The 26,545-nt window shown below is 53.8% G+C and overlaps 1 protein-coding gene and 2 gene segments (V, D, J or C); all 3 read right to left on the bottom strand.

Moving 5' to 3' along the window:
* Positions 1 to 1,687: 1,687 nt before the first annotated feature.
* The window catches only part of LOC102966676, a 40,781-nt gene continuing 15,923 nt past the window's right edge, over positions 1,688 to 26,545 (bottom strand). Inside the window, 5 exon segments of the C gene segment in view lie at positions 1,688 to 1,923; positions 2,189 to 2,295; positions 2,430 to 2,447; positions 3,016 to 3,402; positions 6,696 to 6,743. Of these exon segments, the coding sequence occupies positions 1,903 to 1,923; positions 2,189 to 2,295; positions 2,430 to 2,447; positions 3,016 to 3,402; positions 6,696 to 6,743 (581 nt within the window).
* Positions 10,528 to 26,545, bottom strand: part of LOC122235315 — a 57,613-nt gene continuing 41,595 nt past the window's right edge. The window contains 4 exon segments of the C gene segment in view: positions 10,528 to 10,791; positions 11,057 to 11,163; positions 11,298 to 11,315; positions 11,875 to 12,261. Of these exon segments, the coding sequence occupies positions 10,771 to 10,791; positions 11,057 to 11,163; positions 11,298 to 11,315; positions 11,875 to 12,261 (533 nt within the window).
* LOC102970633 (anionic trypsin) lies at positions 22,856 to 24,277 on the bottom strand. The gene is made up of 3 exons (XM_007090834.2): positions 23,921 to 24,277; positions 23,422 to 23,558; positions 22,856 to 23,133 (listed from the first exon to the last, which is right to left on the bottom strand). The coding sequence occupies exons 1-3, from the start codon at positions 24,048 to 24,050 to the stop codon at positions 22,981 to 22,983; spliced, it is 420 nt and encodes a 139-aa protein (XP_007090896.2). The 5' UTR covers positions 24,051 to 24,277; the 3' UTR covers positions 22,856 to 22,980.

Raw genomic sequence — 26,545 nt, 5'->3', positions numbered from 1 at the left:
CTGATGGGAAATTGCAGGCGTGTGAGGCATTCCCAGGGTCACCCCCGCCCTGGGCCATGTCCTTTCCCGGCCTGTGTGAGCTGGGTCTAGAGAACCCTTAACCACCCCCCTCCCCGGTTCCTAGACACTCAGTGCAGTGGGATGAATAGCGTCCCCCCAGAATTCATGCCCACCCAGAACCCCAGAATGTGACCCAATTTGTAAACAAGGTCTTTGCAGATGTAAACTTTTCATCTCGGGATGAAATCCTTCTGAATTCAGGGTGTGTCCTAAATCCAACGGCTTGTGTTGTAATAGGAAAAAATAAGGGGAAATCCAGGCCCAAGAACATGGGAAGAAGGTGATATGCAGACAGGCCTAAAGTTGGAAGGATGCTGTCACAGCCAAGGGCCACCAAGAATGCCAGAGGTGGGAAGAAGCAGAGAAGATTCTCCCCCCTGGAGCTTCTAAAAAGGGATGCGGCACTGCCCACGCGTTGGTTTTGGCCTTCTGGCCTTCAGAACAGTGAGAGAATAAATTTCTACTGTTAAAACCATCAGGTTTGTGGTTCTTTGTTACTGCAATGCTAAGAAACAAATACACCCAGGGATCAAGGTCCCTTTACTCTGTTACTGTGGGTCTTGGGCTGGAGGTTGGGGGCAGCTACTCCAACGTCACCCGGGGACAGTCACACCCCTCTGGCCACTACTTGGAAAAAGCTTCCTGAATTTCCATCTTCAAAAGAATGTGCCGCAGTTTCCCGGCTTACCAGCCATTTGATCTGCGAACGGTGGCTTCCTTACCAGTGGAGTAGGGAGAATGACACCTGTTTCTAGGGTCACCGTGGGGATGAACTGGGGCACCCTTGTGCCTCGTCCAGCCCCAAGTCTGGAACCAAGCAGGCTACCAAAAAGGGATGCCACCTTCCTCAATCTTTCTCAGCTTTCAGACTTCCTTCTCACCCCTTTCTGCCTAAGCCAGCTTATCTCCGGTCTCTCTCACCAGTCTGTGCCTTCTTTCCCCTGGTGCATCCCTCCCTTCCCCTGGTGCAATGTTCTACCGCAGTGACTGTGATTTGCTTGTGAACCCAGAGTTTACCCCAGGAAGATAACTGTCTCTGCCCAGGCGGATGTGCTTGACGGGCTGCATTTGGGGTGGCCCGCTCTCCATCCCACTGAGCGAAGGGTCACTCAGGTGTCACACCTCAGCCCCTACCGGACCCCACCTCCCCCCTCCCCCAGGGCCTGCCTCCACATGCCCCACTTCTGTGAGATCTCTGGACTTCACTTATCAGGGGTTTCAACTCTGTGCCTTCTTCGGGATTCTTCTAGATAGGCAGACTGGAGCTAGGTCTGAAGGAGGCATTAAGAACAGACGTGGATAAAACCTAAATGCATAATAAATGAAACTTGAGTCTCGAATTGAGAAATGACCAAGCATTCCAACACACAGGTTGCCCTGCCCTGTGCCCATGCCAAGGTGGGGTTAGGGCTCTCTTGTGCCCAGCTCCTTACCCTGCAGACCAACCCCACACACCGGGAGCCTGGAATGGCTGGTGTGAATCAGGGAGCCCATCCTCCCTCAGGATGAACAGGAGGAAGCAGCATCGCTTAGGAAGAAGGGTCAGTGGTTTCATGTGCCAGAGGGGTGGTGCCTTTGCTAGGTCTTTGGAGGGCAGAACTTCACAGACACTTCTGAGACACAGACAGGCCTGGCATGACGCTTTTTATTGTTTTAGTCTCTTTCAGTGTCAGGGCTGAGGAGCTCAATCCACAGGGAAGTGGGGCGAAGGGACAGATAACCCGGCAGGAAGGAGATAAGAGGCGGAGAGAGAATCACGCTTTTAGAAACACAGGCTGGAAGCATGTAAAGGAGAATCCGGGGTGAGGATTATGAACTCAGGATACGCTTTTGGAGCTGGCCTCAGGAATCCTTTCTCTTGACCTGAGGAAGAGAGGGCATTGTCAGGGTCCCAGGGGCCACAAACAGTAAGAGAACCTGACTCTGCACCCGACTTGGGGTACAGCCGCTGGCTCTCCCCATCCTCTGGTGCCGCATCCTGTAACGTTCTCCCCAGTCTGGCAGCCACCTTATCATTTCTTTGAGACACAGGAAATATCAGGCCCGGGTCGGGCTCTGCGGTCCCCTCACATTCCAGGTTCTACCCTCTCCCTCCAGCCTGCCCTCCCCGTCCTGCCCGCCTCCGTACCTTGGCCATCAGCACGAGGACGCTGACCAGCAAGGCATATAGGGTGGCCTTCCCCAGCAGGATCTCATAGAGGATGGTGGCCGACAGGACCCCCTGCTGGTAGGACGCTGTGGGCGGGAAGGGACAGCACAGAGCTCCCTGTGAGCCAGCGCCCCTGGCTCCCCCTCGCCCCCAGGGTCCAGGGGTGCCCCAGCTCTGGTGCCGGGGAGGCAGAGAGGAAGTGGGGGAGAGGGTCACTCACCCGAAGTGAAGCCACAGTCTGCAAGAGAAAAGGGGGAGGGAAATGGATGAGAGACCCCATCTCCTAAGGCAGAGGAAGAGCTGCTAAGTCGGGCACACCTGAAACTAACCCGGTGTCACCTGTCAACTGTACTCCAGTTAAGAACGACACGAAGGTCACTAACATGACAGGCGGAGTCTGCCTCGCAGGTGGGCATGGACTCCCAGGCTCAGACCAGCCCGCTCTCAGGCTGGACGGTCCCTCCTGTGCTGAGCCAGCGCAGCCTCGTCATCCCTGAAACCCATGGAACGTGGTGGTACGGGGGTGGGGGCACCTCGCTCGGAGCTGAGCCCCACGGGCTGGGACACAGAGGGGCCCCAGCGGCAAGGCCCTGTGGGGCTGAGGATGCGGGGGGGGGGGAGGGGAATGGGGGGAAATGAGCCCGAGGGGCCCGCTTACCCTCAGAGTGGGCTTTGGTCTTCCCGCTCTGCCCCACCCCACCCACCCCCCGTTTTCTGCATCCAGTCTTTCTGGTCTCCTGCCTGCCTGGACCCCCTTTCTGTGCCCCAACTCACCCCCTGCCCATCCCCCCCGGCCCCCCGCTCACCTGCTCTGCCCCAGGTGTCGGCACTGACGTTCTGGGTGACGGGTTTGGCCTCGGGGTAGTCCCATTGGTCATCCTTCCCGAGCCCATAGAACTGGACCTGGCAGCGGAAGTGGTTCCGAGGGTTGTGCCAGAAGGTGGCGGAGACCCTCAGCCGGCTGCTCAGACAGTAGCTGGAGCCATTCGCGCTGGACTGTTCCTTGTAGGGCTCAGGGTCCGTGCTGACCCCGTCGCGCACCTCCTTCCCGTTCACCCACCAGCTCAGCTCCACGTGGTCGGGGTAGAAGCCTGTGGCCAGGCACACGAGCGTGGCCTTCAGGGTCCTGGAGATCTCTGCTTCTGATGGTTCAAACACTGTGACCTTGGGAGGGCTCACCTTTTTCAGGTCCTCTGCAAGGGAAGAGGGGTTGGGGCCAGGCCTGGTCTGAGAGCTGTCTGGGTTTGGAAGGACAGTGTGTGTGTGTGTGTGTGTGTGTGCGCGCGCGCGCATGTGATGGAGAGGGAGACAGAGAGAGACAGAGAGAGACAGAGACAGAGAGAGCTGGAAATGGGGTCATCCTAAAGCAAAATTATGGAGTTGTAGGTCCTGTGTGTTTGGGGGTCACTGTCCCATTCCTCTGTCATTGTTCTCCTGCCTTTCCTGTCCTTTGTAGTTACCCTACAGACATTTTGAGTAATGTCCCTTCATTAATGTTATTTGATTTCTTCTCCATCAGTAAAAGCTCACCTGCCTACATTTCACCATATTATGTAGTAGTTATTTCAGGGGAGCGAGCACAGGATTGGAATCAGAATAATAGGATCCAAATCCTAAAACTTGACGTTGCCCACCACTGTGACTTTCGGATGATGTCTTAATTTCCCTGCATCATTCTTCCTTCTTGTGAAGGGAGGATTAGGACACTGACTCTCCAGAGGGGCTGGGGGGTTTACGTGATGTAAACATTCAGAAGGCTCCCGTCCTGAGCCGGTGAATTGCATCTGAATCTAAGAGGCTCAGGTGTAATGGGGAACTGGGGATAAGGAGGGCATTTGGGGGCTGGGGATTTTCTTCAGATGACAATATACAGATGGCATAGGGTCATGCACCTGTGTGAGGGTACACTTTTGTTTTATGGTGTGCTCATGAGAATGTGAGATTTTCTGACTTTTTTTTTTTTTGAGGTTCATGAGGTCATCCTAGCCATTCATCTGCCTTCAGGTACCCCCCAAGGTTCCTAAGCTCAGACGGAGAGAAATGTCTCCTTATGTCAAATTCAAGGATTCTTCAACCTTCTTTGCTCTTTTGCTTCCAAATGTTATCCTTTTTTTCTACCAATCAGCTCCCTAAATAAGCATCTGAGATCCTCAGAGCAAATTCTTGCTAGCAGTTGCTTTGAGACAAGTTTTGTCCTGAGCGTCTCCTCTGCAGAGTCTTGGGTAAAGGCCCAGGCCACCTTCTCATCAGCCTGGCTCACTTCTCCTGGGCCTACTCTCCATTCATTTTATCCCACTCCTTTGCTTTCTGCTGATTTTTTCGTTTGTTTCTTGGCAATTCTGTTAAAATGCAAAATCTCATTCTTATGAGAATCTAGTTTAGCCTGGAAGATGGAGAAAATGTTCTTCTAGGGGATGCTTCACATTTCTAGGGCTGTGACCTAACTTCCAGGGCCAGCCTCATGGGTGTGTGACCCGTGTTCAGGACCCCACGTTTACAAAGGCCCCACTCTTGGCTTCCTGGCTGCTGTCACCATCTTGAAATTCTTAACAAGAGCCTGGCATTTTCCTTTTGAGCTGATCTGGCCTCCCAACCTGTCAGCTTCCTCTCCCTGCAAACGTCTACTTGCTAACTGCCCCTATGTCCCTAGGTTTTTCCTGGCTGACCCAGCCTGAAGTGCTAACAGGCTAACTAATAGCTATACTTGCCCAGCTCCATCAACCTCCCTGGTCAGCCTGGCGTGTTCAGTCTTGTCTCAAAGACCCTGGCTCTGGAATTGTACCAGCTTTCCTGGGGCACCCCTCTGACCCCCTCATTGGCAAACACTCAGTTCTTCCTGCAAAATTAATGATGTCCTTTGAGCTACGTGTGATGTTTACTGGCAGGACAAACAGGACCTGGACGGCGCTCTAGGGCACTGTCTACACAGCTCCTTGTGAGGCCGGGTCACTTTACCCTTCCATGTTTGTGAGTCCCTGCGGGGTGCGGGTGAGCTTGCCTAGGTGGGTGTAAGTTTGGTACCAGTGAGCCTCTGTTTGTATCTGCTCTGTGGGTTGGACTAGCCTCAGGCAGATTTGTGAAGTTTCTTTCTTGTTCCCAGTCCACCTCTCACATATAGCCAGGCCTCCTCTCCATTATCCACAGGTCAAATCCTGTCCCTCCTTTGGCACTGGGCTCACCCTCTGCCCTCACCCCCCAGGGACCACCGAGGGGAAGGGTGGGGAAGAGAAGGGCTGAATGATAACAATCCGCCATTGCCGAGTACTTGACATACAGGGTCCTATGTCATCTGCACAGCAATAGTAAGTGGTAGGTATTGGTGATGACATTGTAGAGGGGACCCAGCTTCACACAGATTCATCTGCCCAAGGTCACCCGCTCACTAGTGAGCCAGGGATTGGGACCCAGTTTTCTCTGGCTCTAAAGCCTGGTCTTTTCCTCACCCCTGCTGATTGCAGGAATCTGGCCTTTTCCCGGGACAAAGTTTAGCCAAGCCCCACTGGCTCCAGCTTAATGACAGTCTAACTGCAAATAGTGCCTGTTGTCATCAAAATAGTCCAGGTTCCTGTACCAGTCTTGTGAGTTTCTTCCCCTCTGTGGCCTCAACATTCTCAGCGCCAGGGGATGTTCCATCCAGGCGCTTTCCAGATCTAGGAGCTTGGGATCCCCCTGGGAAGTTTTCTCAAGCCACAAACACCAAGTCTGCATTTCAATGTATGTTTGGGACAAATGAACTCCTGCCCACCTGGGCTGTTGAACTTGGTGTGAGGTCTGAGATTTCAGGCTGGGTGGGGGTGGGGGCAGAGGGAGACATGAGGGGTTGTGAATGCACCCCCCCCCTCCCCCCCGGGCTGAGGTTCCAGTCCAGCCCAAGGCAGGACTGGTGCTGTAGGCACACCTCAGGGGCCTCCCGCTTAGGAGAGAAAGGCAGGGGGTTAAATCTAATTTTAAATGCTGAACAGTAAATCAGGGAACCCTGCTTGTTTGATGCCTTCCTTCACTATTTTTCTGGCCTCTCTCTTCCTCTCCCGCTTTTCATCCCTTTCCTCCTCTGTCCAGCGGCCTCCCCTCCATCGACCCCTCCCAGGAGCCGGCTAGGCCGGGTGCCCGCCATCCCTTGCTGGCCCTGCTTCTCCCCTCCCCCGCCCTCCAGCTCCCAGCTCTGCGTAGCAGCTACATCTGCGCCTCCCCCAGCCCGGAGTTTCCCTTCTCTGTCTGGTCCTCTAATCCGGTGGCCCTGAGTCCTAATCAACCCTCTCGTCCCCCACTCACCCTGGCCCTAAGTACCTCCGGAGCAGGAAAAGAGACCTAAAGCCCCCTTTGCCCTCCGCCTGGTTCCCGGCTGGGAGGACCCGGTCCCCGCCCCCCTTGCAGGGCTGGCCCCGCAGATGGACAGCGCGCCCCGGCCCACCCGCCCCTTCCACGGGGACAGAGGGGCTGGGACGGGGACGCCGGTGGTGGGGGGGAGCAGACTCCCCAACCTTACCTAAGACGGTGAGCCTGGTGCCGGGGCCGAAATAGCGCTCGTAGGAGCACAGAGGTCCAGCCCCGCACGCAAACCCAGCAGCGCCCACCCCGCCTCGCAGCCCTGGCCGGCGCGGGGAGCCCGGCGGGCGCCCAGCGGGTGCCCAGGGGGTGCCCAGGTGGTGCGCAGGCGGGACCGGCCCTGGCACCCGCCGCCTTCCCTCCCGACCCCGCGACCACTCACCCACGACGGTCAGCCGGCTGCCCGCCGAAGGTAGGGGCGGAGGCTGCACAGCCCCGGGCCCCCTGCCGCGCACCCGGCCGCCCCCCGCCGCGCTCACCTAGCACCGACAGCCGGGTTCCGGAGCCGAAGTACAGAGGATTTTGGCTCACAGCCCCCGGGCGCGGCACAAAAACAGGCCCGCCCCCTGTCCCCGGCCCCGTCGCGTTCCCCGGCGCCCCCCGGGCACCCCCGCTTACCTAGCACGGTCAGCCGGGTACCTGTGCCGAAATACTGAGTTTCTGTGCTCACGGCCCAGAGCCCCAGGACAAAAACCCGGCGCTGCCCTCTCCCGCCAGCCCAGCTCCCTTGCGCGCCCTGCACCCGGACCCCGGGAGTCCCGGCCCTGGCGCTGAGCCCCGTCTCTGAGCGGGACCCCCAAACGGAGCCGGGCAGCTGCCCACCTCTCCATCCCACCCCGCGGAGCGCTCGGTCCTTACCCAGCACGATCAGCTTGGAACCAGCCCCAAAATACAGCTGCCCGGTGTTTGCACGGCCTTGGGAACCCAGACTCAAACCTGCCTTCCCGGACTAGGGCCCAGGAGGGGCCAGCACCCACTCCTTGAGAGCCAGGGTCGGTGCGGGAGGTGTCCAGGCTGGGCAACGCACCCTCCCTCCCACCTGGAGCTTTCTTACCTAGGACAGTGAGCCGGGTCCCTGGCCCAAAGTGCTGCTCATTATTGTAGCACAGTGGGCAGGGGCTGCCAAAAATTTCTGCTTCTTCCTACTTCCCTTGGCACGAGCTGAGGGTGCACTCTTCTCCTTCCCAGGCTTCTCTCTCTCCCCACTTAGGGAACTAGCCTGACATAGTAACCTGGATACTGCAGGAGGTCATGGCCAATTTGCAGAGGAGAATCAGCTTGGCTTGGGGACAAGACAGTGGAGGTGGAAAATGAATGGGGATTGGTGAAGGGTGGTTTGGGCTGGAGTTAGGAAGTGTTCCAGGCTAGACCCCCGTCTCTTAGTACTTACAGGGCCTGCAACCTCTCTGGCCTTAGTTCCTTCATCTGAAAAATGGGATAACATCTTTCCCACAGTGTTGTTGTGAGTTCTTCACAAGTAACACATGTGCAAGTACTCTGTCAAGGGCGAGGTTTGTGAAAAGTGCTGTGTGATGATCCCACTTTGACACTTCCTGGGAAGCTGTCTGGAACAGGGGGATACAGAGGCGTTCCCTGAGTCCAGGTCCACGCGAGCGCCCATCAGGGACCAGCTCCCCAGACCTCTCCCAGCCACACCCCATCCAGGAGTGTTCCCTGGGCTGGGTGGGGATATTTGCTGAGGCAGAGCTTTTTGTAAAAGCACCTCCTCTACCTGAATCATTGTGTGCTACTCCCACCCCCACAATGTTACAGCGCGATACAAAAATATTTCCTTCCCTCTGGCCCCCTCCCCCAACCACCAGGCAGAGACAGGAAGCACAGGTGGCAGAGGGCTGGTGGGGCAGAGAGGCCCCTTCACGGAGGCATACACCACTCTGAGGAGACCTATGTCGCCGGGTCTCCCCTCTGGGACTCACTGTGCCCACCTGCACAGACTGGCATTTATAGTGAGGCGGGTGGGAGGAGCCAGGAGTGGAATCCACAGAACAGGTGATGGCAGCTTGTGGCATGGGGACAGACAGCTGGGAAACCTCTGTAACCCCCCGGTGCTCCCTGCACTAAGTCCAAGCTCCTCGTCCTTCGTGTATTGCACACGCAACATGAGCACCTACTATGTGCCAGGCCTCGTGCTGTTTGCAAGGACCTGAGCCTGCCCTCAGATGAGCCTGCACCGACCTCCCTAACGTCTTTTCCCTGCATTCCCTGAACCTCACCTCTGGCTAAGCACCCACAAGCACCTGGCCCTGTTGTTTCGGCTCTGGTTCATGCCTCTGACTGCCCACCACCACCCGCCCATGCGGATGATCAGACCCACTCTTCTCTGAAGGGTTTGCCACCTTCTCAGACTCCTCCCTGATGATCCCAGTGGGAAACCGAGAGCTAGCCTCTGGCTGCATTTTAGCAGACAGCTCACGTTGCCATTTCAAAGCATCACTTTGTATTTCAACGCTTTCTATACATGAGTTCCCCCCTCATGGTCAGGGAAGTGACTTGGATATCTTTATTTTCTTGGGGGTTAATAGCAGAACATTGCAGTGATATGGGCTTAATGAGTGAGTTAGTGCATTTGCACTATTAGTGCACTATTAGTGCATTCATACATATCAGCATATATATATACAATATATATTATATATGTGTTGTAGATACTAAAGGTCCCTAAAACCAAGTATCAGCCCTATCGCTATTTCTAGAAATCCTTTAAGAAGTCTTTGTTGTCTCATATATATGTATATATAATTGTATGTACATGCGTGTGTGTGTGTGTTGTATATGTGCACACACACATCTGAGTACCTCATGTGTTGCAACACAGAGAGAAGGCTGTATGTCACAGTCCTGTGAGTGTGGCTACTTCAGACAGGCCTTATGGTGATGTCTTCTCCTGAACTGGGTCACTTGGGGCCCACTCCTTTATGCACTCACTTACTCAAAGATCGTTTGTTGTGTACTCACACTGAACCAAAGTGCTATGCCATATCCCAGGGACACTGTAATAAAACATGTCCTTGTTCTCAAGGAGCTGAGTGTCAGGCGGGGACGCTTGAAGGGGTGAAGGGACAGTGTCCTTCAAGTGTGGCCTGTGTCTCATGAAGGGGGTGTGCACAGGGCACTATGGTAGTCAAGTATAGGATGCATGTGGGCCGCCCTCAGGGAGTAAGGGGCAAGGAAGCTCCTGAGAAGGCTTCTTGGGGGGCAGATGTTGGAGCTAAAGCTTTAAGAATAAGTAGGAGTCAGAGTACTAGGTCACTCCAGGTAAAGGAGGGCAAAATAGTCTGAGAGCACGTGGGTCAGGGATGCAGGGGGAGACGAGTGAGTGAGGTATGCGTGGAGCAAGGAGGCAGAGGACCACTGCCGGGTCCCCTGTGCCATCCTCAGGACAGTGGGCCGCGTCACCATGGTGACAATGAGACCACCAACAGCTCTTAAAGGATTTCTAGAAATAGCAATAGGGCCGATTCTTGGTTTTAGGGGCCTTTATTTTCTACCCTGCCGGGAGGGATCAGGGGATATTTTCACACCCCTCTGCTACTGAGAATACATCTCCAAGTCAGCGTGTTCTCTTCGCGGCCGGGAAGCCTGCTTGTCAAGTGAAGACGGTCGTGTCCTCAGTGAGAGGGTGGAAAGGGAGCTGGCCGATATGTGTGAAAGCAAGCTGCGTTAGCCGGGGCTACCTGACCAGTTGCCGGTGGACACGCCTGTGGGCGTGGGCTCTTTCTCAGAACACCTTTGTCCAGGGGGGACACGAAGTTCCTGTAGGAAACGTCACCATTTTTCTGGGCTGTTCCCGAGTAAGCCTCTTTTCATCTCATCACTACCATTCACATTTACTAAAGTTCTCCTGGCAAGGGAGGAGGATTGCCGACCACAGGTTGGGTCCCTCACTTTCCTCGAATACCTGTGGTCTCTCTCCTGACTCGAGTCACATGGAAGTCAGAGATGGGAGGAAGACATATCCCCACACTCACAAGGCAGAGTCAAGCCAGAACAGGCCATTTTTATTGATTCAGTCAATTTCGTCACGCGAGGCCCCCCTGGCTTAGGGCAAGTTGAGTCATGAGCGACCGCGTGTGCATGCACATAAGGGGTAGCTACTGGGGTAAGCAGAGGGATGAAAACAGCTCTTCAGAAGCACTGGCTATAAGTGGGAAAAGGAGGATCCATATTGGGGCAATGGCCGACTGGAAGCTCAGGACTCCTCCTCCGAGCTGGCTTCAGGAATCCTTTCTCTTGACCTGAGGACGAGAGGGCATTGTCAGGGTCCCATGGGCCATGAACAGTAGGAGAACCTGACTCTGCGCCCGACTTGGGGTACAGTCACTGGCTCTCCCCATCCTCTGGTGCCGCATCCTGTAACGTTCTCCCCAGTCTGGCAGCCACCTTATCATTTCTTTGAGACACAGGAAATATCAGGCCCGGGTCGGGCTCTGCGGTCCCCTCACATTCCAGGTTCTACCCTCTCCCTCCAGCCTGCCCTCCCCATCCTGCCCACCTCCGTACCTTGGCCATCAGCACGAGGATGCTGACCAGCAAGGCATACAGGGTGGCCTTCCCCAGCAGGATCTCATAGAGGATGGTGGCCGACAGGACCCCCTGCTGGTAGGACGCTGTGGGCGGGAAGGGACAGCACAGAGCTCCCTGTGAGCCAGCGCCCCTGGCTCCCCCTCGCCCCCAGGGTCCAGGGGTGCCCCAGCTCTGGTGCCAGGGAGGCAGAGAGGAAGCGGGGGAGAGGGTCACTCACCCGAAGTGAAGCCACAGTCTGCAAGAGAAAAGGGGGAGGGAAATGGATGAGAGACCCCATCCCCTAAGGCGGAGGAAGAGCTGCTAAGTCGGGCACACCTGAAACTAACCCGGTGTCACCTGTCAACTGTACTCCAGTTAAGAACGACACGAAGGTCACTAACATGACAGGAGGAGTCTGCCTCGCAGGTGGGCATGGACTCCCAGGCTCAGACCAGCCCGCTCTCAGGCTGGACGGTCCCTCCTGTGCTGAGCCAGCGCAGCCTCGTCATCCCTGAAACCCGTGGAATGTGGTGGCACGTGGGTGGGGGCACCCCGCTCAGAGCTGAGCCCCACGGGCTGGGACACAGAGGGGCCCCAGCGGCAAGGCCCTGCGGGGCTGAGGATGCGGGGGGGAGGGGGGAGTAATGAGTCCGAGGGGCCCGCTCACCCTCAGAGTGAGCTTTGGTCTTCCCGCTCTGCCCCACCCCACCCACCCCCCGTTTTCTGCATCCAGTCTTTCTGGTCTCCTGACTGCCTGGACCCCCTTTCTGTGCCCCAACTCACCCCCTGCCCATCCCCCCAGGCCCCCCGCTCACCTGCTCTGCCCCAGGTGTCGGCACTGACGTTCTGGGTGACGGGTTTGGCCTCAGGGTAGTCCCACTGGTCATCCTTCCCGAGCCCGTGGAACTGGACCTGACAGCGGAAGTGGTTCCGAGGGTTGTGCCAGAAGGTGGCGGAGACCCTCAGCCGGCTGCTCAGACAGTAGCTGGAGCCATTCGCACTGGACTGTTCCTTGTAGGGCTCAGGGTCCGTGCTGACCCCGTCGCGCACCTCCTTCCCGTTCACCCACCAGCTCAGCTCCACGTGGTCGGGGTAGAAGCCTGTGGCCAGGCACACGAGCGTGGCCTTCAGGGTCCTGGAGATCTCTGCTTCTGATGGTTCAAACACTGTGACCTTGGGAGGGCTCACCTTTTTCAGGTCCTCTGCAAGGGAAGAGGGGTTGGGGCCAGGCCTGGTCTGAGAGCTGTCTGGGTTTGGAAGGACAGTGTGTGTGTGTGTGTGTGTGTGCGCGCGCGCGCATGTGATGGAGAGGGAGACAGAGAGAGACAGAGAGAGACAGAGACAGAGAGAGCTGGAAATGGGGTCATCCTAAAGCAAAATTATGGAGTTGTAGGTCCTGTGTGTTTGGGCGTCACTGTCCTCTGTTGTTATTCTCCCACAACTTTGCGATTTTTTTTCTGGGTTCCTCCATGGACGCACACACTTAGACTCTCTGGGCTAAGGTAGCAATGGGTCCTGATTCTCTTGGCTGTCTTTGCAGAGTCTCTTAAACAAGGCCTTGTTCCATATCTATCAAAAGAGTATATGTGTCTCTTTTTCTTCCCCATTCAAAGTCCTCTTCGCCGTGTGACTGTCTCTTGTTTTAGATGGAGAAGCAGCTTTAGTAGAGCTGAATGAGACCGGATTGTGAGGCAGAGGGTTCTCTTGCTAGCAACATGATCCTGGAAACCGAATCGACTTTTCCTAATTATCATTGTTCTCTTGTACAAGGTGTTGAGTGTCCGTTTAGGGAGGGGGAGCAGGTACTAGAATTCGCCTTTGTTGTCTAGAAGACTCACTGTCCTGTTGCGTCTGACTATACTTTTTCCTAAATGCTTCTTTTCCCAACTCACTTTTTTCCTTTTCTTCCTTCCCTTTTCTCTTTCTTTCTTTCTTTAGCATAGATCCTGCTTTGAGGAGCCATGAAGTCTCTGGCTATTACCAGATGCTCCACATTCGTTGCACTTATACTGGGGCACATGGGGTATGTGCTAGCTTGCCCGGGTTGGCTATAATCCCGTGAAAGATATTGCTCATGGATTGAACCCTTTTTTCCTTCCAATGCCCAGCAAGCCTCCCTGCCAGCTTTGGAAATCCTAGTTCACAGCCAAGCTTTACATTTTTAAAAGCAGCAAAACCTTGCTGGGTATGAACAAATTCCAAATTCCAAGGGCCATTTCATCTGAGCATTCATGTTGTAAAGTCCTGGGCCCTTTTACATGCCTGTCAGATAGGGGAGAATTTCTGGAGTTGTTGGAAGCCATGACCTCATGTAAAGACACACAGGGATAAAAGAAAACACATCCATCTTTTAAGCTTCCTTTTTTTTTTAAAACCAGAATGGACTCTGCCATCTATGGCTCTATATTGACCAGAGGAATGATTTTTTTGGAGCAGAAATGTGGGGAACCCGGATGTTTCCACTTTATCCAAATTTGAAAAATGTTTCTAATGGGAAAATTGAGACAGAGGTTGGAAAAAGGCCAAACTCTGACACGTGATGATGAGCGCCAGGAGCAGAAAGGATTATCACGATGAGGTGAGCCTTTTATAAAGGTGTCCGTAGAAGTTAGTCCCTAACAATTTAACACCCCCAGAGGCTGGCGCTATTACCCCCATTTTATAGATCTCAGAGATTCTGAGATTTCCACTTTCCGATTGTTCAACCTCCCCCCGCCCCGCTGCCAACTATCCCTTGAGCCCCAGCATTTCGAACCTCAGTAATACGTACTTTCTAATTATTACACTCATCGGCATGTGCCTCTGTCTCTGCAGGACAGAGTCTGCTCGAGCCAACCAATCTGGTAGGACCAACTCTCCCGTTCTTCCCGCCTTGTCTCTGTTCCCAGCCCAGACTCATCCCATCCCTGCCCTCCCCTCCGCCTGCCCCCCTCCTCCGGAGCATGCCAATGGTGTGTTAGCGTTTTGTGATGGGCCCCTTACCCTACCATCCCAGCACAGGTCCTGAGGTTTGGAAAATGGGGCCTCAGCCTCTTTTCTTTTCTTTGTACCTTATCTGTTACTAAGGTGGCCTAAGTTTCCAGTTGTATCAGAAAGTTTATTCACATCTATCTTCTCGGATCCTGCCAAGAACTATGTCCCTCAGACACCCCTTGCAGCTTTCATGACACTGTGACGCGCCTTCTGTTCCCAGGGCTCAGAAATGTCCCTTAAACCCCAGCCTCGCCAGTCTATACCCCACCCCCTGTGCCTCCAAAGCCCTAGATCCCTTCAGGAAGACACACATGGGTCTTTGGAGACTGGTGGAGATGGAGAAGGAGGACAGGGAAGGCAAGGGTGGAGTTCTGAGCAGGTGGACGGTGTTAGAAGGATTTTAACATAGAAAACAGACCCATTCACCCAAATGGAGTCAACCATGAAGGACTGGAGTTAGCTCAGGAGGGAAAATGGAGAAAATCTGACTCAGATAGAGAAGGGAAAGTAAAACAACACACCCCTGAAAAAGAAGAGAGTGAAAGAAGGAGGACCGGAGAATGAGAAAACAGCAAGAAAACACAAAGCCCCCAAGACCAAGTCTACCCCCGAGGGTCTGAGACAAGCACAGCAGAGCAGCCAGAGAAACTCCCAGAGGGAGGGGGCGGCTCGGACTTCTGTCCGTCACCCTCGTCTCCTTCCTGGACTGATGGGTCATGCATGGGCACCCCCCCCCCCCGCCCGGAGCGTGGCCCCCAACCTGTCACGGTGAGCCTGGTGCCCATCCCAAAGTGGAGGGGTAAGTTATAGGAGCACAGCTGCAGGGAGCTGTGGTAAAACCTGGGGCGGGGGTCTCCTGCCAGAGGGCAGGTCCTAGCTCCCAGGGAACGGGCTCTGCCACCTTCTCTGCCTGGGTGCGTGGCTCTGGACCTGGAGAAAGGTCCAGGCATATGATGGGGAAAGAGGAGAAGGCTCAGGGTGGGAAGAGGCACACACATGAGAAGGAAGGATGAACCGAGGAAAGAGCGAGGAGGTCACATCAAGGACTGAAGACCCAGGGAGGACAAATAGAGGGTCCAGGTGAGCCACACCAAGAGCAATGGCAGCCACAGCTCTCCGGAGAAGGTCCCCAGGATATGAGAGTTTACCTGACCCCTGACAACCAGCCATGGGGAGAGATGGGGCCCCGGGTCCCAGGGACCACAGCTCTCCCACCCTGGTCCTGCTCCTTACCTGAGACAGAGCTGAGTCCTATCTCCAAAGTACTGTGCCTGGTTGCTCCACAGCACAGCAAGAGTGTGACAAACCCAGAATTGCTGCTCTGGGGCCTTTCTTTCCAGAAGCTAGCATCCACCCAAACTTCTGGGGGCTCTAGCACCTACTCTGTTCCCCACACTCTCTGCGCCTTTTCCCGCTGTGCCCCCGTCCCCACCCTGTCTCCGGAGTCCTCCTGGGACTGTACTTTTCCAACACACTACCCCCCAGGGAGGCCGCTTGCTTCCCCAAGACAGAGAGCTTGGCTCCACTTGCAAAAAATTGTCATTGTTGCACAACACTGCAGGCTGGTAGGAAAACTGCCCACCTGCATGCAATTCCTGCCCTTCCCAAGTGTACCTGCCCGCTCTCTTCTCCCTTTCCGTAGCAGAATTTTGGCACTGGGAGGGGGAGGGGGGTACACATACAGCCTGAAATGTCAGGGGACCAATGTGGCCATGTGACCCCCACCCCTTTCTCCCATGTCCTTCTCTTTTCTGGACGAGGGGGGAAAACAGCAGGACGAAGCTAGCTCTAAGGCTAGAGGCTTCCCATCTACCGTGGCCGTGATGGGGTGTGCTCCAAGGAGACGGGAGATGGACACGGTGACCCCAAGACGAGACTACTTGCCTCCCAGCACGGGAACCCAGACTTGGCATGGCCAGTCTGTGAAATTACCAGGGATGGAGGCCGTCCCCTCCCGATCGCCTCAAGGCAAGAATTCAGATCTTTCTGATAAAAATGTGCTTTAAGCTAAGCCCCCAGAACGGAGGCTCCATCTGGAGCCCTGCCCCTCCTTGTAGGTTCCCAGCCCTCCAGCCTCGACGAGCTTACCTACAACAGTGAGCCGGCTCCCTTCCCCAAAATAGAGGGTCTCTCCATAGCACAGCCTCTTAGATCTGCTTCAGAACCTCCCCTTGTCTGCTGAGCTCAGCTGGGATTCAGGGACAGATCGGGGTGTTCGTGGATCTCTTCACTCACAGAGACACCAGCCCTACTTTGCATATCCCCGTGCATATCCCCGTGCATGGACAGTCAGAAAAAAGGAGACAGCGTGGCCTCCTGTGAAATCCAGAGCAAGGGAAGATATGAAACCCCTGCAGAGAGTTCCAGTCAGTGAGGAAGGTGGGCCAGCATCAGGGCTCATTGATTGCCTTCTGGGCTCTCTGTAGGTTTCCTCTGGCAGGTAACTACTCAGAGGGGGCAGTGCTATCTCCTCTCCCTCCTCTGCCGGAACCACCGAGGCTCAGCTCTGAGTTTACAGAGGACCACCGGTGGCTGCGTGGATTTACCCTGACCGGGACCCTCCAAGGTACTGGTTCCCAGATGCGGGCATGACATCTCCTTGTCCAGGACCCAGGGGCTGGGTGATCCCTTCCCTCCCACACTTTCCGGGATAGAATCCTCCCGGTCACACCCTGCCCGGAGTCCCCACCGCCTTACCGACGACTGTCAGCTTGGTCCCTGGGCCGAAGGTATAATCATAGCACATCAGAATATGGCCACTCTAAAATGGACCTGCCATTTTGGACCTGCTTCCCCTATGAGGGGCTTGGAAAGACCCAGAGTATAGCTTACCTATAACTGTGAGCCTGGTGCCTGCTCCAAAGAAAACTTCAGTGTTCACACAGTGACTCCAGGCCAGGAGGCAAACAAATTTGAGGCGTGGAAAGAAACGGGGGCTGTAGTTGGTGTCTGAGGATGCTGGGGTCAGAAATCCCCGCCTGTGTTTTACCGATATTGCATAGAACATTTTCAACTCTGACTCCTGGGGCCACAGAGCATGGCCAGAGTGTATCCAGAGGGTCCCACACTACTTTCTTGATTTTTTTCTGAGGGTCCATTAAAAGGACGTGGATCTGGAGAGAAAGGCAGGGTCCTAGAGCCAGTGACCATATCCACGGAGAGCGGGGATATCTCTGGCTTCTTCCTCTGTGGAATGGGTCACCTCCCATGCACCTTCCCACTGACCTTGCCCCGGGTTCTGTGGGGCTTGGGGTGAAGGAGTCTCCCTGAGTCCTTCACCCGAGGGGCCACTGAGACATTCTTCTCGCATCTGGGCTCTCTGCCTGGAAGATTCAGTCCCCATCCAAGCCTGTCCTTATCCATGGTCTTGGCTCGACAGGTGAACAGGGGTGAGGCGGAGGCGTTCTGACCTGAACCACCCTCGGGCCAGTGACCCAGGACAAAAGTGGAGAGACTGTGGGTTGGGAACGGCAGAAAGGTTTTTGTAAAGCTTTCCCGTAGAGTTGAATCACCGTGGCCCCCCCTGTCCCCACAATGTTACAGCTTTGTACAAAAAACGACCCCTCCCATGGTTCTGCCCATCAGAGCCTGGGAGAAACCACCAGAGCAGCTGCTCCTTCAAGGGCATTGGAGGGCAGGTCAGTGACATCACTCCCCCTGGTGCGAGGCGGTGGCAGGGGTGCAGACCGGGCCGGGGAGGGGCTCCTCCCCACCCCCATGCCCTTCCTTCAGGATGTTCTTGGCTTCTCAGAGCTGTGTGTCTTTGCAAGGCTGGCTGCTGCAGGGGCTGGTTTTCCCTGGTTTCCGCCCCTCTGCAAGATGTCGTCACTGTGGGGACCCACCCTCCCCACCCCCCAACCCAGCAAGAAGCAGCAGCCCCCTTTCAGCCTCAGGCCTGCCTGTGGCTCTGTCACTCAAAGGCCACAACTTTCATCCGGGAATGGGATCCCGCAATACTCAGACCCTTTGGCCCAACTCGAACCGCTAGGGTGGTCTGGAGGGGAAGTGACCTTGAGCTACACTGCAGGGACGGGGTGGAGGACAGGGGCGTGTAGGGGTCCCTAGGTAGAGACAAAATAACAGCTGAGAGCTCCAGCATATTTTCAAGTGGGTTTGGACATGGGAGGGCTCCTGTGTGCATCAGCCTCCCTTCCTGTGGACTTCAGACGTCAGGTTAGGAAAAGGGAGTTGGGGACATGGAAGTGAATAGTCAGATGCATAAAGTTGCAGGAACACTCAAATGCAGTCATGGACATAGCCTTCTCCTTTTTATCCCCGAGGGGCAGACACATTTAAGTTGCTGGTAGATGTTTTACTTTCCTGCACAAGAAGACCTTGAAATTCAACCTCCAGTTGAGTGGCCTGGATCTTATTTCACTCGATGGTGTTTCCTTTTATTGCCTTTCAAACTGTGAAGTTTCAAACTATTAAAATCTGGAAGAAAAAAAAAAAGACAAACTTCACTCCTTAATGATGACACACTTCCGTGGAAAAATAAACGCAGAATCCAAAGAGAAATGACAATATGGGGAGAACATTTGCAATCTTCCTCATGAGGGCTAATCTCCCCAGTATATAATGAACTCCTAGAAATCAGTAAGAAAATAATCCAGCAGCACAATAAAAATGGCAAAGAACAGATGGTTCAGAGAAAAAGTACTGCAAATGGTGCTTCACCGTAGGAAAAAAATCTTGCAAAGAAAAAGCTGCATTGAAATATCTTTGTTCACCAATGTGACTGACAAAATTGAATTAGGGAAGACATTCTATTAACTTGTGTGTCGTGGGATATGCATTTCTACACGTAAAAGGATACCCATCTAAGTGGGGACCAATTTGGAAATATCTATGAAAGCTACAAATGCATTTACTTTTTCACCTGGAAATCTCACATCTGGGCATTTATCCTGTAGTGATTCTTGCAGACAAATAAAAAATGTTTGTAAAATATTTGCATTATCTGGGGGTAGCAAAGAGATTGGGGAAAGTCCAGTGCCCATCAGGAAGGGACTGGATAAGTGATCTGTGATACATCCACAAAATGGAATATTGCTCGATGCTAAAAAAAAAAAAATACAAATGTTTCATGATACTACAGAAAGCTCTCTAAGATATATTGTTAAGTGGAAAAAAAGCAAGCTGCAGATTAGCATTGCTGTACATTGCCTTTTGTCCGGCAAAGGAGGGGAATAAGAACTGCTTGCTTTGTTCTGCATAAAGATACACCGCAATGATACAAAAGAAACTGATCAAAGTAACTGCCTACTAAGAATGACTGGAGGAGACAGAAACAAGGTAGAAGTAAAAAGCAACATTTTTCAGTCTCAACTTTATTGTATTGTTTCAGTTTTTGAGCCAGGTGGCTATATGATCTATTTAAAATAAAACTTTAAAAATTTAAAGAAAATACAAAGAAAACATTGCTTTAGGTAATATTTTGAAATGTGCTACTTAAAAAAGAAACCTACTTGTGTAATTTACAACCTCATTATTTTTTCCAAAGAAGATCAGTTTACCTAAGAAGATATGTTATGGTCCTGACTTGACATACTGGGTCCCCAATCACTCAGGAAGCTTGTGAAAAATGCATATTTCTCAGTAGTCCTTGGGATACGTTGTGTTAAAAATCTCTAGTATTGGAGTTATTATGTATTTAAATAAACAATCAAGCACAAAATTACCCTGGGTATTTCCATTTCAGCATGGCGCTTGGGATGCACGTCTTGTCCCCGGACCAGGAAAAGCACAGGCGCGAGCCATGAAGAATGTCAGAGTGCTATCTGGTGGTGTCACAAGCTGGGTAGTGTGGCTCTTAGAATTTAGGGAAAAAAGGAAAAGACAGTCTGTGCTTTTTACTCACGAACAGTGCTGGATCTCACAACACTCTGCCAATAACCTGAATAAAAGGTCACGGATGGCCTTTATCGAGTGGAAAGTGGCAAGCTTCCTTCTTTATTCCTTTCCCACACTGAGGATCTCTTTCGTCGATGTAATGATTTATTTTGATCTATTTCCATTTTCCTGCCTTATTGCATATGAGTAATATACCCTCTAGGTAAGTTTCCTTTCGGCCATTTAGCTGGGGACTCTCCACCAGGCCGGCCTTACAAAGAATACCACTCTGCCTACTTCCAATCCTGATGGAGTTTGCTCCCGTTTGCTACTCAGTCATGCTGTCAATGTGTGTAAATGCCCGTGAAGCTTTTTTTTAAAGGTTTATTTATTATTTTTGAGAGAATAAGAGACAGTGTGAGCCAGTGGGGAAGGAACAGAGAGAGAGGGAGACAGGGAATCTTAAGCGGGCTCCGCTCTGTCAGTGCAGATCCTGACGCAGAGTTTGATCTCACAAACCGTAAGAAGCGACCTGAGCTGAAATCAAGAGTCCAACACTTGCTTAACCGACTGAGTCGCCAAGGTGTCCCAAAGCTTCCCCCCCGCTGTGAGAGGAGTTTAGCTGGTTAGGCAGGTGTCCAGTGGGGTCATTCATCATCTTGGGCAGCAGGGGGCAGCCTGTCCTTATTTATTTTAGACGGAAGTCCTTGCCATCTCAGCGTGGCCACTTGAGGGCGTGAGAAGAATGTAGTTAGTGCTGGAGGGGACCCCCCCCCAACCCCCCCACCCCCCCACCCCACCCCCCGCCCCAGCGGGAAACTGGGTTACCTGCCTGCCTTTCTCAAGGCTGAGGTGTGGGAAGCAGATAAACAAATTGCATCTCACATGTGTGTAATTCTTGAAACTTTTCAAGTGAGTTCTAGATTCATCTAAACCCCAAATGTGTCTCCTGATTTCCTCAGATGAAACTGAAATCTGAAGAGGCTAAATGAGTCGCCCCAAGTCATACATAATGAAGTGACAGCTGGCACTGACACCCAGCCCTCCCTAAGTTCTAGGGCTCTGCTGGGGCCACTGCAGGGTACTGAGGCCTCCACCCTTCAAGGAAGCCTGCCTCCTGGAGCCAGACTGCCGGGACTCCCACCCACCCCAGGCCCTCTACTTATGTCTGTGAGGCCCTGGGCCAGTTACCAAGCCCCTTTAACAATAATACCACCTACCTTATGGAGTTCTTGAGAGATCTGAATCAGATAATACACATAAAGCTTTATTATGGTGGCTGAATATAGTCAGCAAACACGTTAGGGACTACTGCTTTCACGGAGAGCACTGGCCTAGGGATACCTTTGCTTCATTGGTTCTCACGCTTTAGCGTGCGTCACAAGGACTTGGGAGTCTTGTAAAAATGCAAGAGGCCAAGCTCCATCGCAGAATTTCTGACTCAGGAGGTGGGGGAGGGGCGCCAGAATTTGTAGGTCTCCTAAATTCCCAGGGGATGCTGGTGCCGCCGGTCCCCCAGTCTGCACTTGGAGAACCATTGTTCTGGAAGGCGCTTTCTTTCTTCTGTACATTTCCCTCCAGTCCTAGCTCATACTTGAGTCATTCAACCACTGGGTGTCTATTCTATTGTAGATGTTGTGTAATCACTAAATGTGCCAGGATGAGTAAGACAAGATTACTTGCCTAAGGAGCTCACCGTTGAAGGCCAAGTAGATACAACCACAATTACTAGGCAGCAGGAGCAGGACTGACCGCTGTAAGCATGCGGCAGGAGGAGGAGGAGGACTCCTCGCTCAGACCACAGGGCCAACGGGGCCAACACAGGGCTGGGGGGGAGGGGAGGATCCCGGAGCAGGAGGCGTCAGAAACGACTTTCCTAAAGAAGGTGAAGGGGCAGGTGGGAAGGCATCAAGCCAGCTGGACCAGTAACACGCAGAGCTAGAGGTGAGAGGTCCGTGGCGTGTTCGGAGGAGCCACCAGGATCTCTGAGCACAGGAGCAGAGACAGAGAGGAGAGGAGAGGAGTGGAGAGAGACCGAGGATGGAAATACAGGCAGGGCAGAGAAGGAAGACCCTCCCATCTGCAGGGTAAAGAGCTCAGGGTGTATTTTAGAAGCTGTGGGAGGTCGGGAGCCGATGTCACATGCAGGACCTCTGTGACTGCAGTGCTGGGAGATGGTCAGGGACCAGAGCCCCCGTGAAGCGCAGGGAGGCAGAGAATGGCCCGCAAGTCTGTGAAAGAGCAGAGCCCACGGCCAGGCAGCATCTCAGACCCCAGCAGCAGCAGGAGAGACAGTGAGGTGGGTAGAGAGAGCACAGGCTTCGGGGCCAGGCTAACGAGGAGCCCAAGTTCAGATTTACTATCTGTTGGAGGAGGGACCTGATAAGCCAACAACCTTCTCTGAGCCTTTGCTTTCTTGTCTGTACCACTGGAATAGTAACCACTTCAGAGTCAAGAAGGGACCAGATATAAAAATGTCTGTAACGTGCCCAGTGTGGTAGACACGTGTGGGTCTCATTACATGGGATGAGTAAGAGGCAGATTTCTGCAGAGTGTGGGGGCTGTTGTCTCCCTTAGACACACAGGAGCATGTTGTGGGGGAGGGTCCAGTGTGGCCTTCTGCTGCCGGGAGGCAGTACGACCTGGGCTAGAAAGAGTATGTGCACAGGGGGCTCAGCAGAGGCCAAGGAGATTGGCGCAAGGGTCTCTGAGGTGATTAGCTCTGGGTCCCAGTGAAAGGAGGTAGTGAGACCCTGCAAACTATGACCTGTGTGGTCCCACACGAGCCCTGCAGTCCAGACCCGGGGGAGTCCCAAGATCAAGGAAACTCTTTAGCACAGCCTTCTGCAAGGTATTGTTCTCTAGTAAATAGCCCCCCATTGCCCCCTACTTATTAGTTTTTAGATTCCTTCTCTTCACATGCTGCGAAACCAGTATTCCATGGAACATATCTCGGGAGCTGGGGCATTCTGTTTGTCTCTAAGGGGTAGAGCCCTGTCTGGCCTCAGATGGGAGGATGTCCACAGAGCGAGGGGGCAGGAAGGAGCAGGTGCAGACACAGGCAGTTGTGAGAGGCTCACTTTATTAGGATAGGGATGGCAGGGGGCCTGGGGGCTTTAGCTGTTGGCTGCTATCGTCTCCTTAATCCAGTCTGTAAAGTTGCACACCTTGGTGTAGACGCCAGGCTTGTTCTTCTGGGCACAGCCATAGCCCCAGGAGACGATGCCCTGGAGCTCTCCTTTGCAGACCACAGGGCCACCAGAGTCACCCTGGGGAGGAGGCAGACGGGACAAGTGTTAGAAAGGAGAAAAGGAATAGAGCCACACGCAGTCTGAACCTTAAAAGACTGCGTTCTGGTCAGATCTGTGGTTCTGCACCCCTCCCATGGTGGCCCGTTCTCTGTTCTCACTCGAAGATGACTGTCACACAGACAAGCCTTCCTTGCTTCTTTACGAGTCCACTGCACGGAGCCCTCCTCCACCAACCCCACAGCCCCGGCCGGGTGTTCCAATCCTGCTGCTGGGCAGGGGTCTCAGCGTGGGAAGGGGTCGAGTCACCTGGCAGGAGTCCTTGCCTCCCTCGAGGAAGCCAGCGCAAACCATGTTCTCCGTGATCTGCCCGGGGTAGGCGGCTTTACACTGGGCCTGGCTCAGCAGCGGGGCGTCCAGGCACTGTAGCAGCTCCGGGTAGTTGGCTTTGAGGAGCAGGAAGAGATCAAGGAAAGGAAAAACGGGAGTCAGGCCAGGAGAGGGGACAGCCATCCAGTGCTGAACACGGAGGGCGGCCAGGGGAGGACTCCAGGCACGTAAGCCCCAGTGAGGGACAATGGGGTTCGGTTCCCAGAATGATCACTGCTGACCCCCTCCCTGGATGTGACAGTAGAAAGGGCTATATTTGTCCTATATTTCAATTCTAGGGAGTCAACTCCTTAAAGCTTTGCCTCTTTCTAGCACCCAGCCCCGAGCTCGGAGTATAGAGGGGTTCAAGCTCAGGGGCATGCTTGGTTCTGGGAAATGCGGGGAAGTCGGAGGGTGAAGCAGTGGGGGTCCCACTCACTGCCAGAGCTCAGGGTGTTGCCCCAGCCGGAGATGAGGCACTGGGTGCCGGCGGGGGCACAGGCGGAGGGCAGCGATATGGTGGACACCCGGGCAGTGAGGGCTGCAGGTGAGGAGAGCTTGATAAGCATGATGTCATAGTCCAGAGTCCAGCTGTTATATCTGGGGTGGCGGATGACCTTGGCCGAGTTGATGAACTGCTCATCCCCCTCCAGGACTTCGATGTTGTGCTCTCCGAGCCTCACTTGGATGCGACTGTTAGGAAGAGAAGCATGGGGAAAACCTCTTGTCCATATGCCCACTTTTCCCCAGGGTTCTCCAGGTTCCTGCTCATGGGTAGGACTGTAGCAATATCACCAGGCAGGAGAGGGGTGGTGGGTCAGTGCAGGTGTGAGACCAAGAACTTTCTGCTTGAGAGGTGGGTGGTCATGGAGCAGGGATGAGGTGAAGCGACCCAGTGGGGACTGCTCCTCAGCCTGCTTTCCCCAACAAACCGCCATGCACCTGGCACCACAGGCACAAATGACCTGCTAGAAGCTTCCCATGCATCCCTCAGCCTCTGTCATTTCACTACCTACACGCAGCGACCTTATTCCCTCCCTTCTCGGTCTGGTAAGTGCCATCATCCTGTATGAGCTCACCCAGTGGTTCTCAAAATGTTGCCCTGGGACCTGCAGCCTCAGCATCACCTGGAAACTTACTAGAAGTACAGAGGGTTGGTCCCTGCCCCTGCCACCACCCCTGGATCTGCTGAATCAGAAGCTCTGGTGTGGGACCCAGCGGTCCATGGTTTAGCAAGCCTTTCAGGTGATTCTGATGGAGAACCCTTGGTCCGGGCAATGATCCTCAGCTCTGACACAGGGTAGAGTCACCAGAGGTGGAGAGCATTAAAAACTCACCAGTGTTCAAACCCCTCTTCCTGAAAATTCTGAGTTAAGTGCCCTGGGATGGGACCCAGGCGTCACTATTTTTTGAACAGATCTTAGGTGGTTTCAATGGGTAGTCAACTGGCAGAGGAGACTCGTGCAAGGTCCTTGCTGCTTTCCCACTGGACCTCACCACCCCCAAAAGAGTCCCTCCCTACTTTTCTGACCCATAGCCTTTGCTGTGTCATCCATTTGCTTTGGATGGGAGAGGTTTTCTATCCAGTGCTCCTCTTTGCCCCCTCACTTCTGTGAGTGGGTGGCTGGTGACAACCTTGCCTCTCAATCCACCCATCTTCCCCAACTTCTGCACTCCCGGGCTGACCCAACACCTGATAGGGCTCTGGGTGTGGGGGACCCAGCACTTACGACTTGTAGCAGTGAGCCGCAGACACCACCCACTGGTCACTGATGAGGGAGCCGCCGCAGAAGTGGTAGCCCGAGTTCAGGGACACCTGGTAGGGGATGGAGTTCTCCTCACACGTATAGCCCCCAACGATCTTGTCATCGTCGTCAGTGGGGAAAGCAACTTGAATGGAGAAAGGAAGGGAAAAGCCAATTCAGCGGATGTGGGCAGGGGGAGCCTGGAGCCCTGTGGTTGGATCATGCTAATCAGGAGTCCTCAACAGGCACAGAGATGACAGACTGGCAGGCAGGGAGTGTTACATCCCCAGTAGGTACCTGAGCGCATAGCTCTCTCCTGAGCCTCTCCGTGTGTCTGCAGGGCACATAGCCCGGTGCCTGCTGGGGCTCAGGCCCAGACCTCTGCCGGGGGCACCGGGCAAGAACACAGGACATGCCTCACACTGCACTCGGTGTGACACAGGTCTGAATGTGGTTTTCTCATCCACTGAATGCTTCTCATCCATCATTGCTCTACTCCTCATGGCTGTTTGAGCCCCAGATTGTCAGGATGGATTGGCCTAGAGAGGAAAATCTGGCTAAGTAGCCCTGGCTGTACCCAGCTTTTCCCATAGCTAAAAATCTACAGGAGCCCCCAGGCCCATTAGGCAGGACAAAGGTAGACCAGCTGTTATTGCCTAATAGAACAGTGATTCCCAACCTTGGCTACACACTTGGGAATCCTAAAGTCTTTTAGGAAATTAAAAAATTCAATACACAGGGGCTACTGGGTGACTCAGTCACGTAAGTGTCTGATTCTTGATCTCGGCTCAGGTCGTGATCTCACAGTTGTGGGATCGAGCCCCACAGAGGGCTCTGTGCTCACAGCGCAGAGCCTGCTTGGGGTTCTCTCTCTCCCTCTGTCCCTGCCCCTTCCCTGCTCACTCTTGCTCTCTTGCTCGCTCTCAAAGATAAATACATAAACTTAAAAAAATAAAAAATAAAAAAATTCAATGCACAGGCCACACACCAGGCCAACTAAACCAGAATTTCTAAGGATAGGACTCTGGCATGAGTATTCTTTCAACTTCTCTAGGCATACCTGAGGTTGAGGACAGCTATAGGAGAGCTATCCCAGAGTTGCCAGAATTAAGCCTCAAGACCCCCGGTTCATTTCATGGATGACTGGCACCTGGTCTCCCTTTCCAGCCCCTCCCATCAAAGTCCTAAATGGGTCGATGATGGGGTTGGGAATGAGGTCAGCACAAGGTGGGAGAGTCTTACAGAGAGCCCAAGAATGAGGAGGAGGGCTCCCTGGCAGGGGAGAGAGACTATCAGAACCCAGGTAAACACAGAAGAGC

The sequence above is a fragment of the Panthera tigris genome, chromosome A2 (genome assembly GCF_018350195.1).
Source record: "Panthera tigris isolate Pti1 chromosome A2, P.tigris_Pti1_mat1.1, whole genome shotgun sequence".
NCBI lineage: Eukaryota > Metazoa > Chordata > Mammalia > Carnivora > Felidae > Panthera > Panthera tigris.
This window is presented reverse-complemented; position numbering and strand designations above follow the sequence as displayed.

Excerpts from the sequence above, each read along its gene's own strand:
- LOC102970633 (XM_007090834.2), bottom strand. The coding sequence starts at position 24,050 with ATGCTTATCAAGCTCTCCTCACCTGCAGCCCTCACTGCCCGGGTGTCC. Across the intron at positions 23,559-23,920 it reads CAACACCCTGAGCTCTGGCA|CCAACTACCCGGAGCTGCTA; the intron begins GTGAGTGGGACC and ends TGCTCCTCAAAG. Across the intron at positions 23,134-23,421 it reads GAGGCAAGGACTCCTGCCAG|GGTGACTCTGGTGGCCCTGT; the intron begins GTGACTCGACCC and ends CCTCCTCCCCAG.